Genomic DNA, 12,599 nt, shown 5'->3' with positions numbered 1-12,599 from the left:
TTGTGTCAGAGTTCATTGAAATGCTCGTGGTCAGATCCATTAAAAGGCCCCGAAACTATATCGCATTCCCGACGCCACAACGCCAAGGCCCGTTAGGACCCTCTTCAAACGCGGCTACCGACAATCGTTCGCAGTTCTGTGGGTCTATAGCGTTGTGTTGACGTGTAGTTTGTTTCGTCGTTGTTAGGACACGGGGAGCCGGCACTCATACTGCAGACAACGCCTTCGTTGCACGGCTCGCCGCAGCGCGGCGCCGCTTGTCGCTGCGCGTGTCGGTTCGCGCTCCCCTCCCGCCGAATGGATCTGGGCCACGGAAGAAGAGGCGGCATCCCGGAGGAGGATGCGGAGAAGGGAGTGGCGCGTTGGCGGCGACCACCCGGAGCAGCGGCTGTGGCGGCATCGCCGGCGGGCACAGCTTGGCCGCCGGGCGCCCAGGAGCACCCAGCAGCGAGCACCGCCGGCAGCAGCTGATCATGCTGCAGCCTCCGCGATGAGCATGTGGGAGCGCCCGCGCCGCTGAGGGGTCACGGTGCCATGGGCGAGACCCCGTCGAGGACCACTAGCGGGCCTCCGGGGGCCGCGGGGCCGGCATGGCGGCTGCGGCTGTCCGCGCTCATCGTGGCGCTGCTCAGCTGGCGCACGCCCGGGTGCGCGGCCAACGGGGACACCAAGCGCCTCTACCACGACCTCATCAACGGCTACAGCTCGCTCATTCGGCCCGTGGGCAACAACTCGGACCGGCTCACGGTCAAGATGGGCCTCCGCCTGTCGCAGCTCATCGACGTGGTGAGCCGCCCCATCGATCGCCCCGCACCGGCAGCCTCATGTATGCGCGCCCCGTTGGGCGGACGGGCACAGCCCCGTCTTCTTATCAGAGGTCGTGGGTGCGATACCCGGTAACAGCAGTGAGCTCGTTTCGGGGGGATAGAAAGTGCGCCTGCCACATGGCGAAACCCCGGGTGCGCGAGGAGCTACTCCGCAGCTATACAAACAGCACGCCGCCCTTAACGTCGCATCGAACTTTTTGGGAACAGAAATGGTTTGCCGTGGCTATTTTTATTGACGTTCGTAGGTATATTGCTACCGATGGCCTATCATTCAATAGATTCTTCTGCACAGACTGGTTGCCGGGGGTGGTAAATGCAACCATGTTTATAATCGCACTGAGGCGTTCGCGCCTTGCATGCGTGCAGACTTTGCATTAAAGGGAACGATTTTAATGAAACGGAACAAAGGATCAGCGACCACGTCTGGCAGATTCACGGCAGCGGTTCTGTACGGCGCAGGAAAAACAAAGGCGAAAGGTTGACCTTCAGCTTTGAAATCCTCAGCGCAGCTGCTTCTGTGCGGACAAGGTATATGAAGAAGAGAAGCAGCAAATTCAGCAAGACACTCTATAATTATATTTATCAGAGCGAATGAGTCATTGCAAATGTGCACGCCAATGGCTGCATCACATCTGCCCTCTCACATTAGGCGTACGTATGTGGTTGCAGACACACGCACACACTCGCCCGCAAGGCTCATCCGCGCAGCGGACGTAAAAAATACAGCGTATATAGTCAGAGAGCACTCTGCCTTATAATTTTCCTCACAGGTAATCTGAACTCTGAAGGCAGGTCAGCCACGGATTTTTCTTTTTTTGTGTGTGTGTGGAAGGGGGGGGGGGTAATGCGCCTTAGCATTACCTGAGTGTTTGTTCATGGGTTTAACGTTCCAAAACGACTCAGGCTATGAGGGACGCCGTAGTGAAGGGCTCCGGAAATTTCGACCACTTGGGGTTCTTTAACGTGCACTGACAACGCACAGCACATGGGCCTCTAGAATTTCGCCTCCATCGAAATGTGTTGATGTAGTCAATATATACTATATAAAAATACAGCTTCACCGTAGGCAGTGATCGCTATGCGAACAAAGAAAAAGTAAAAATAAATAACACGATTGAAGCAATAACCTCGACAGACAAGTCAAGACGTGAGTCGAAAAACTTGCCACAAAGGTATTGTTTCCATCTTCACTCGCAGCTGTAGCAGACATCTGGTTGAGCGGTCGATTAAAAAATATGATGCATGGAAAGAAAGCATAATGTGACCCAGCTACAAGGATTTCCAAGCAAATTTGGAGAGAATGCGACATGTTTTCTTTTTTTGCGACAGCTGACTGGACTGGAAACGGCGTGTGGTATATTTTATTCCGAAATGGACTGCGCGAAACAATTTTCAACTGATTTGTTCTTCAGGAAGCGCCAAATCGGGCGTTAATAGTCCCGCACAATGTTAATTCGTTACTGAGATGGGAGTAAATCAAGCGGGTCGGTTTATAATACCAGCTGAGCGTCATGGGCTTTTTTAATCGTTGCTACGAATTGATGTAACTAGAAATGCAGCGCGAGGAAGTGCGTCATAGCGATGTCATGTTTCGAATTTGTCGTTTCGTTTGCTCCAGCGGCTTTTAGAGCTGCTAACATTTTTAATGACGTAGATGTTCTTTTTCTGATTCCAGAACCTCAAGAACCAAATAATGACGACAAATGTATGGGTAGAACAGGTAAGAAAAGCCCTTATGATTAACTCGCTGCATTCTTGTTGCGGACATAAATTTATTGATTGGTTCCAATAAATAAATAAATACATACATAAATCAATCGATCGATTCATCAATCGACCAATCAATCAATAAAATCGGGGCGGAACAAAGGGCATCAAGCTAAACCACTGCGTTGGGCTCTTCATTTGCAGGAGTGGAATGACTACAAGCTTCGCTGGGACCCTGAGGAGTACGGCGGAGTAGCCAAAGTCCACGTACCAGCTGAGCAGATATGGTTGCCAGACATTGTCCTTTACAACAAGTGAGCACTGCCGCTTTCTTTTCTCAACCAAGTAAACGAACAAGCTGTAGTGTGCAGCAGACAAGCGTAGGGAAATGATGCGCTCATTACGACATGCATATGAAGGAAGCCAACAGTCACTGCAACCAAGTAAAGCATAGGGGAATGTATTTTTCTCTATTTTATATTTTTTATCTATGGTCTCATCTGTGGTTTCTGAGACAGTTCTGTGCATCTCTTTGCATTCTCTTTTCTATGTCAACGCGCTTATGCGGCCAGCGCTGACGGAAATTACGAGGTAACCATCATGACCAAAGCCATTCTCCACTCGGATGGCCTCGTCATCTGGAAGCCACCAGCAATCTACAAGAGTTCCTGCGAGATAGACGTACAGTATTTTCCATTTGACCAGCAAACCTGCTTTATGAAGTTTGGATCCTGGACCTACGACGGATACACGGTTAGTCCCTGTCAGAGCTTTAAGGGCTACCGTTTCTAAGAGAATTATAGGAGCTCTGCCCGCCACTGCTTTACAGGTGAAAGAGTTTCGAAAAACATTATGTATGCCACGTGTAAGAGAGAGCCATTCGATGTAAATAAAGAGCCTGTACAGACAGATCCTGGTCTCTTTGTAAGTATGCGCCAAGACTAGAGTGGCTTAGCCTGACGTGAGTATAATACAGAGTAGTTCAATGTTCAATCACAGCACAAAGATGGACGAGCTTTTTTCGACGGGGTTTGTGGCAGATGCTGTTCGCAGAACTCGACAACTGTGGGCGTGCATCCTTGTTTGCAGCAGTGAATGGAATTGAGGAAGGGGCTAAGGGCGGGGATGAATGGCTGCAGTCTGGCCTGGGGCTGACGCAGGTCGACCTGAAGCACAAGCACCAGCGCGACGACTCCAACGACATCGCGGTGGGCATCGACCTGTCCGAGTTCTACCTGAGCGTCGAGTGGGACATCATGGCGGTGCCCGCGCGGCGCAAGGAGAAGTTCTACTCGTGCTGCGAGGAGCCCTTTCCGGACATCACCTTCAACATCACGCTGCGGCGCAAAACCCTGTTCTACACCGTCAACCTGATCATCCCCTGCGTGGCCATCTCTTTCCTCTCCGTGCTGGTCTTCTACCTGCCCTCGGACTCCGGCGAGAAGGTCTCGCTCTCCATCTCCATCATGCTCTCGCTGGGCGTGTTCTTCCTGCTCCTGTCCGAGATCATCCCGCCCACCTCGCTGGCCGTGCCCCTGCTGGGCAAGTACCTGCTCTTCACCATGGTGCTCGTCTCACTCTCCGTCTTCGTAACCATCGCCGTGCTCAACGTCAACTTCCGCTCGCCGGCGACGCACAAGATGGCGCCCTGGGTCAAGCACGTCTTCCTCAAGGTCCTGCCCCCAGTTCTCCTCATGAAACGGCCTCAAGACGATGATGACGATGACGATGCCAGTGCCATGGGCTTCGATGCCACGCCGTCCGCCGACAACCGAGCTCCGCCGCCGTCTCCGCCGCCGCCGCCACCGCCACCACCGCCGCTACAGGTACGCCCTGCCTCCTTCCGCTGACTGCCCCCCGGCAGGTGATCTAAATTATTCCGGAGCCCTCCACTATGGCACCTCTTTCTTCCTTTCTTCTTTCACTCTCTCCTTTATCCCTTCCCTTACGGCGCGGTTCAGGTGTCCGCCGATATACGAGACAGATACTGCGCCATTTCCTTTCCCCAAAAACCAATTATTAGTATTATTATTAGCCCCCCACGTTGCTCGTCGCTGAATACGCAGATGAGCCTTCCCGGAATTTTCGAGGCCCAAATAGCACTCCCAGCAAAAGGATATCTTGAGCACAAAAGTTTCTTTAACGTGCTTAATTATGGTTAAGGGAAAATAGCTGAAAAGACGGGGACAAGTGAAGAAAACAACAGGACCAGCGCTATTCCTGATAGCGCTGGTCCTGTTGTTTTCTTCACTTGTCCCCGTCTTTTGCGCTATTTTCCCTTAGGCATGTATCGCCAACTCACCCGTCTTGCCATCGTGTTGAACTTAATTATAGCTTAACGTCCCAAAGCGACTCAAGCTATGCGAGACGCTGTAGTGGAAGGCTCCGGAAATTTCCACCACCTGGGGTCCTTTAACGTGCACTGAGATTGCACTGTAGACCCGCCGCGGTGGCTCAGTGGTTAGGGCGCTCGACTACTGATCCGGAGTTCCCGGGTTCGAACCCGACCGCGGCGGCTGCGTTTTTATGGAGGAAAAACGCTAAGGCGCCCGTGTGCTGTGCGATGAAAGTGCACGTTAAAGATCCCCAGGTGGTCGAACTTATTCCGGAGCCCTCCACTACGGCACCTCCTTCTTCCTCTCTTCTTTCACTCCCTTCCTTATCCCTTCCCTTACGGCGCGGTTCAGGTGTCCAACGATATATGAGACAGATACTGCGCCATTTCCTTTCCCCGAAAAGCCTATTATTATTATTATTATTATTATTATTATTATTATTATTATTATTATTATTATTATTATTATTATTATTATTATTGCACTGTACACGGACCTCTAGAATGTCGCCTCTATCGAAATTCGACCGCCGCGGCCGGGATCGAAGTCGCGTTTTTCGGGTCAGCAGCCGAGCGCCATAACCACTGTGCAACCGCGGCGGTGTTTTGCAACTATTCATTTTCCGATCCGTGCTATGGCGGCCTTCCATTGTATGTAGCCACCGCCTGTGATGCCAAGGCTGACAGCTAATAAGGAATATCATACAATGGCTCCAGTATCAAAGGCGGGGCTGACCGATAAGAGAGGTAAAAAAAATCGAATCGAGAGAGTTAATCGCTTCAAAACACAGCCTCAGCCCGTTGTTCCCACATTCTATCTCATTCTATCTCCAACCATCACTTTCATTTGCTATGTCGTCTTTTATATCTCCGGCGATGAGATTTGTTGAAATTGTGTGCCCTCTTGTTACAGTCAGGTTTTGCGCAAATTTCCTTTTTTCAATGTAATAACTTTTGCTTGCTGTTTCACACTTTGCAGTATATATTTGTTCATGACTGCTGACCGCTACGTGTAATTGCCAGTGTGGGGGCCTGCGGCCTTGTCAAGCTGCCTTAATGACAGCTTTTTCTGCAGGCCTCCGGCATCATGTGCGTTTGATGCGAATAAATAAAGTTATTATTATTATTATTATTATTATTATTATTATTATTATTATTATTATTATTATTATTATTATTATTAAGACGACGCAGGCAGGGTACGACTATTTTTATTCTTTTTACTGCCAAGTCTAAATTCTGTCAAGATATTGACGGTCAGCACATGACTCGCGGCCAGAAAAGCGTCACGTGATTAAAGACGTTACTTTGCATCAATATAACTTTTCGTACCGAATGCGCAGTTGTTTCATAAATGAGGCCCAGCCGCTGAAAGCGTAGCTGAAAAAGGCGTCTGTCCTCCGCAGGAACTGACACTGTGCGCCTACCACTCAGCTGAGCCGCCAGAGAGCGGCGGCGATGACGCCTCCCCGAGGGCGCTGCCATCGCCGCCCGACGGCGGCGCCGACCCGGGACCCCTGCTGGACCAGGACCTGGCCAGGCCTGTCTTCAACGTGCGCTTCATCGCTCAGCACATGGAGAACGCGGACCACTTCGACCAGGTGCGCCGTCAACGGAATGCTCACGAATTAATGGGGGAAACTTGTGTACCTTCTGTTGCCAGCGGTGTTTTTGTTGAGGATATCGTTCCACGATGATGCGTTTTTGCACACGCTCCTTTGGTTCTCCTCTGCTCTACGTCGAGGAGGCCGAACCACTCTTAACAAGGCAAGAGAGAGAAATGACTTTATTGCGACGCAGCATCAAGCGCCGGAGATATCCCGCTCCAAAGTCACCAAAGCTCTGTCAGCTAGTCCTAGGCTATAGCCAGGTCCGCCATGTTGAGAGAGAGAGGGGTATTGATAATGAGGGATTGAGCGGCAATGGAGGGAAGAATATAGCTGACTGTATGAATTCCTAGCGTTCCCAAAGCGTTCCTGTAGCGTTTCCAAAATATCCCGGGCCACTGGGTTTGCTTTGGGCCCTGATGTGCGGCTCGTATGGTATGCCCGGCGCTGAACCTTTTGAAAGAGTTGAATAAAAACTTTTCCTTGAGCACTCAAAGCTGTGAGGTGCCACGACTTTAAATAGGGGTCTGCTACGTGGGCCAAAAGCAAACAAAGTGGTACTTTAGAAGTGGTACGTTCTAGTGGTTGGTTGGTTGGCCTCAAATAATGCTGGCACAGACCAATGCACTACGGGGGAGTGGCCAAGACACTGGCGGTTAATTGCTGGAAACAGGAACGTTTTAGTGAGTGTTGTAGCATCCACTTCTTTCATACTTCTTTGACTTAATTTTAGAACTAACAAACTTTACTTGTACTTAAGTCTTCAAGAATGCGTATCTCTGCATAGCATAGGTGAAATCACCTTTGTAACATATTTCTGCTCTCCAAACAGGAGCACGGCGCATCGTCCGAATACCGTATCTATCGTCATTTACAACGCTCGAGCTGGCAATTGATGAAGGGCTTAAGTAGAAGCTAGAACGACCAGAGGTTCGCAAAGTTTATTTATTTTGAAGTGGTCACAGAATGCTTAGTTTACAGGTGATAAGTATACTGAGGCCTTAAGTAAACCGCGGTGCGTCGACACACTTTTTTGGGCGCAGACACCAGCCGCTAGCACCTCTATTTACTTCAAAACGGTCATCACAAAGTCATGTCCGTTGTAAACATCACAAGTATAAACCTAGTGGCAGGAAATTTTCTAAGTGCAATTCTTTCGGCAATAATTGTGCCTTTTACTGCCGGAAAAAAATATCACTGCGCCCAGAAGGAGCCGTAGAGTCAATTTTTACTAAGAACGAAATTGAGGTGGAGTTTTTTTTAAAGCGAAATTTATTGCCGCAGGGCATCAATAATGGGTGAAGGTGTGATGAAGTATGTATCAGTGATTAAATGAATGGAAAAAGGCTAGCTGATTTGATGAAGTCCAGTAGAGAACGATGGTACGGTCCCTGCGTCCAGGCAATGTGTGAAGCAGGGTTGCTTGGTGAAAGACCCGCTACCATCAGGTGCCGGGTCCTTGTAGGCTTGATAGCTGGACATTCCCAAAGTAAGTGATGAATGCCGGCTTCAATGACCTCATGTTTGCATATCGGACACCCTGGCCGAGGAAACAAATCGTCATCAGTGTTCCTTTAAGCATCTTACGGCAAGACTCAAATTGCATGGCTGAGGTATTCGTAAGTAGTATATGCTGGGAGCATTGAAATAGCGAAGTCCAGCTTTCTCTGGCAAAATTTTGAAAATTGGAAAATTATAAGACACTGCTTGAAAAATAATGAATGTAATGGTCCATTATTCTGACATGTATTAACATCGCCCTTTTAAAGAGTTTCCAGCGATCGCATGGAACAGTTACGACTGCTGTAGGAAACCAGTGGGGAACGGTTTTGACGATAGGAAAAACATGAATAGAAAAAGCAACAAGACAGCCGTCGGGCGATCTGCGGATATGTTGATTGTTTAGTGAAATCTTAAATTATATGAAAAAATTGCGCTCATAAATTGTTTCCCGATAAAAAAAAATGCCAGTGGCTTAACTTGGCTAACCCTGAAATTCAGCGAAAAGCAAGCAAGCGCTTGCTAAGCGTCTGAGGCTCACCCATGGCAGCTCCGCCACACGCTCGCGACAGCCGTTCTATATATACCCACACGACCAAGTGGCTATGACGTGGTATCACGTGGTTTTACGACAACCCTATCGGATGTCATCGCGTGGTTTCACATCACCCATTGGATGTTCTTAAGGTCAAAGGTCAACCCAAAGTCACCCAGTGTCAAAAGTCAACTAAAGGTCACGAGTCAAGGTCAGGTGTCAAGGGTTCGACACCATAACTGCTCCACATATGGTCAGGAGCAGGAGGAGGAAAACATTTATTAAGAGCATAAATACTGGGTGGGTTCAGTCATACACGGCTACATGGTCATACACGGTCATACATGGTCACGCACGGGTAACGTAGTTGGGCTGAAGGTCGTTCAAGGTCCTTCCCCGGCCTACACGGCGACTGCTTTACTTAGCGTAGTGAAGCTTTTCGCTTCAAAATGCTTTTGTCGAGAATTGCTGGATATGTGACGACAGGCATCTGACTAACGCTGACGCCGTTCGTGTCCGGTGCTGTGCGCAGGTCATAGAAGACTGGCGCTATGTGGCCATGGTCCTGGACCGGCTCTTCCTGCTACTCTTCACTTTCACATGCGTCGTGGGCTCAGCCTGCATCATCCTCGAGGCGCCTTCGCTGTTCGACGACAAGCTCCCCATCGACATCCTCATGTCCAAGGTGGCCCCGCGGCTGCGGCGCATCCACGACTGAGCCTGTCGACATCGGTTAGCCGAGGACGCTCCCACCACTCGTCCTCCTCCTTCTTCGGACGTCGTCGTCGCCTCCTCGCAGCCACCCTGCGAGATGGACACCGCAGCCCAATCCTCAAACGTGTTGAATCAAAACACAAGTGTGACAGGAGTGAGAAGGTGTACAGCTGTGACAAGAGAGACTTGCTGTTTGTAGTGAGCAGTTTCAAAATGGGGGCACAACTATTGTGACCGAAAGGGTTAAAAAAAAAAGAGAGGTTGGAGGCGTGGCGGCACCAGTCTAGATATTTTGTACGCTCGCCCGCTTCATAACGCGAGCCCCTAGACGAACAAAATGATATTTTGCCGGGGAAGCTTCCTCCGTCTTTCTCAGTGTTTCTTCGGTGTTTTTAAGACACGCACGTTTAAAGCAAAATAACGAGAAGGTGCACAAAATGGTGTAACAACGCGTTCTTCGAACAGCACCGGTGTCCGCCTCGCGTCGTTTCGGTTTTTCGCTTGCAGCCCTCTTGCCTCCTACATCGAGCCACGAGTGTTGTTTCCTACCACTCCTGATTTCCCTACGAATCCGCATTATACTTACTTAGTTTATGAGTGCGCGAGTTGGCGGGTTGACATCTACTCTTAGTTGTTTTTTAGTTTTGTTGCGTCGGCCTGTCGTCCTGTAGGTGCGAGTCTAGGGTGCGACACCACTGTGTACTGTTGCCCGATGGTCGTCCCGTTCGCCATGCGCTCAAGACAAGCACGATGCATTTCCGCGTCTTCAGCCTGAAAAAAAAAAAAACCTTCGTTGTTCGGGTGCAAGTTGTAAGTGCTCGTAGCAAGCTTGGTGTGTACTTGTTGGCCGCCCCCACCGTTTGATCCAGTTTGCTTTTTCTTTGTTGCTGTTTTTGTCGATGGAGTCGCGTCGTTGTCTCATGGAGGGACGTCGCCTGCGGGAACCGAAGTACGCTGGACTCGCGCGGAACACCTACGCCCAGTTTTTAAGACAGACACTTTTTGGCTGCTGCAGAGAGCTAGAGGCCACTGCACGCGTGGCTGCTCTTTTTTTCCTTGTACGTTTTTGAAAGGAACGTAGGACAGCCTTCAGCATCGGGATCCTCGAGCACACACATCGCACGAAGCAACTGGTATCTATAGGGCTGGCGTCTGGCTTGATTTTTAGGCTAGGCTCCTACTATAGATCATGCATCGCGCAAATGTTCTCGCAGAAATTGGCCACGTTTTACGATAAAAGTCTAATGAAATACCTCTCATAACTTACCTCTCAGTCTGTATAGATGTCTCTGGAGTACAGCGGACAAGAGCAACAACGGATACAAGATATTTGTGGTGGCCAAACTGACCGGTTATGACTGCACGCAGTGATGAGAGTTTACAGCTTCAGCAATTCAGCCGCTCGTGACGCGCGACTTCGGCGGGTTCACACATTCCGCAGGCGAAGCCCCAGTGTGGAACGTTCAGCCTGTGCTTAGCCGAGTGGACTGTTATATAGTAGCACGGCGGAGCGAGTTAACTCCGGCGTAATATGTGTCGGCGACTGCGGGCTTGTGGCAAGAACGCAAGCCAGAAATAGTTGTCTTCGAGGACTTTCTGTAGCGTTGTTTCCAAATAAAGTGCATTGCCGTGCAATGGGCGTTTATGTAAATGCAGCTAGTGATGCATCCGCTTCGTATGTTGGTTTTCGACATCGCTTAAAGGAAATAAAGCCGGCTATCCCTTACAAAAACTTTACACAGTCTATAGACTGCCCATAAACTTTTGTATATGAACTCTATAGACTAATCTTATAGTCTAGTCTATAGGCAATACATTCATTCTACAGTCAGTCTATAGACAATCTATAGATTTACGGTCATACACTTATAGACTTTTGTCCATAGACAGTCTATAGACTATGAATAGACAAAATTAAATATCTATAGGCAGGCTATAGACTCTACAAGGAGTTATTAGGCAGCCTATAGACCATTTTTATAAGAGATGGGCCGAAGCGGCGTGGCGGAATATATGTGGCTATCCTCATCCAGCTTAAACAAACGAAGCAAACTGAATGCTGTGGGTCTGTTATCACATTCGTGGTCGCAAATATGTTTTACAAAGCTAGAAAACAAGGTAAATACGCTTGTTCAGTACAAAATATAGCAGGCAGAATACGCATGCAATGATACAAACCTGTACAAGCTGTCAGCTTCGATTCTGCATAATGCGCTTTATCCGCACAACTGTAATTGCCCAAATGTCCAGATGGCAGCTTTTAAGATTGAGAAAATTAGGTAAAACTGCATGAATTAATTCCTCACTGGTAGCGAGTGTAAAAACGAGCACTGCGCGGCTCGCATCATCCCATGGAGGCGGTATCTGTGGCTAACAGAGCATGACAGTACGTTTATGAGATCATATTGTGACCGTGGGATGCAGGAGTGATGTCAGCGCGGAGTTGTCCGTTAATAAATGATGAAGATGTGGCAATAGTTTCTGCAGTAAATACCTGCCAGACAACAGCTGCGGAAGCAAGCAAACAAACAAACAAAGCCCTTCCACTGCGACGGGTTAAGTTGCTGCATGCTTTCAACACTTCAATCGGGTGATGGTCGCCCAAATGCACTATGCACACGTAGTATCAGCTTGTGACAAGGAAGGAAAAGGTAGCCGTGGCTCACTACCGGCACACTAAACCGTTAGGAGGTAAGAATAATTTTAAGAAATTACGTCGCAAATATTGTTTCAGTTATTGCGAGAGGCAAGCACTATTAAATTTAAATCACGAAGCAAACAAGAAAATCCGGCTTACTTCTGTGAACGAGCACAACCGCGCGTAAAATGCACCACCAAATCGTTTAGAACACAGTATGTAGTCATCGCGCATTGAAGGTCTTTGGATCATGCCACAAAGACGACGTGATAACAGGTTGCACTGACGCAGGGGGCGTTAATTGCGCTGCTGGGACCACGTCATAAAGTAAGCATTTCACAGGCGGCACGGTGAAAGACATAAGATATACAATAAAGTTTCTACGAATAAGCGGCCTTGGGTTCCATGCACCGCTGCACAGAATCACGTGCTCTTCTGATCTAGCCGCGGCGGAAGGAGTGGACCAAGCGGCCGTTCGGAGGCGGCTCCGCGACTGAAGAGGCGTTGGGCGCCGACTGGAGCTGCAGTGCCCAGCTGGGTAGCTCGCTCCACGAGAACAGCGCCTCGCCCAGCGTGTTCATCGAGAGGATGAGTGACGTCAGAGTCACCACCTTGACCAACGTGCCGTGGATGAGCTGCGTACAGCAGAGGAAAAAAAAAGTGTCAGTGAAATGCCTCTAAACGAACGAGTTTCTTAAGAGCAATTTTACGGAAGGCCAGCTGTGGAGATAGACAT

The 12,599-nt window shown here is 49.2% G+C and overlaps 2 protein-coding genes across 2 annotated transcripts in view; one reads left to right on the top strand and one right to left on the bottom strand.

The window, feature by feature from the left end:
• Window positions 1–279: 279 nt before the first annotated feature.
• LOC144120702 (acetylcholine receptor subunit alpha-like 1) lies at window positions 280–12,247 on the top strand. The gene is made up of 7 exons (XM_077653351.1): window positions 280–786; window positions 2,503–2,547; window positions 2,739–2,848; window positions 3,107–3,287; window positions 3,695–4,360; window positions 6,276–6,470; window positions 9,044–12,247. The coding sequence occupies exons 1-7, from the start codon at window positions 535–537 to the stop codon at window positions 9,227–9,229; spliced, it is 1,635 nt and encodes a 544-aa protein (XP_077509477.1). The 5' UTR covers window positions 280–534; the 3' UTR covers window positions 9,230–12,247.
• The window catches only part of LOC144119565 (Na(+)/dicarboxylate cotransporter 3-like), a 23,078-nt gene continuing 22,684 nt past the window's right edge, over window positions 12,206–12,599 (bottom strand). Inside the window, exon 14 of the mRNA XM_077652145.1 lies at window positions 12,206–12,498. Within this exon, the coding sequence (XP_077508271.1) occupies window positions 12,304–12,498 (195 nt within the window). The 3' untranslated portion in view covers window positions 12,206–12,303. The remainder of the gene's footprint in view (window positions 12,499–12,599) is intronic.

This window comes from Amblyomma americanum, chromosome 2 (genome assembly GCF_052857255.1).
Source record: "Amblyomma americanum isolate KBUSLIRL-KWMA chromosome 2, ASM5285725v1, whole genome shotgun sequence".
Classification (NCBI taxonomy): Eukaryota; Metazoa; Arthropoda; class Arachnida; order Ixodida; family Ixodidae; genus Amblyomma; species Amblyomma americanum.
This window is presented reverse-complemented; position numbering and strand designations above follow the sequence as displayed.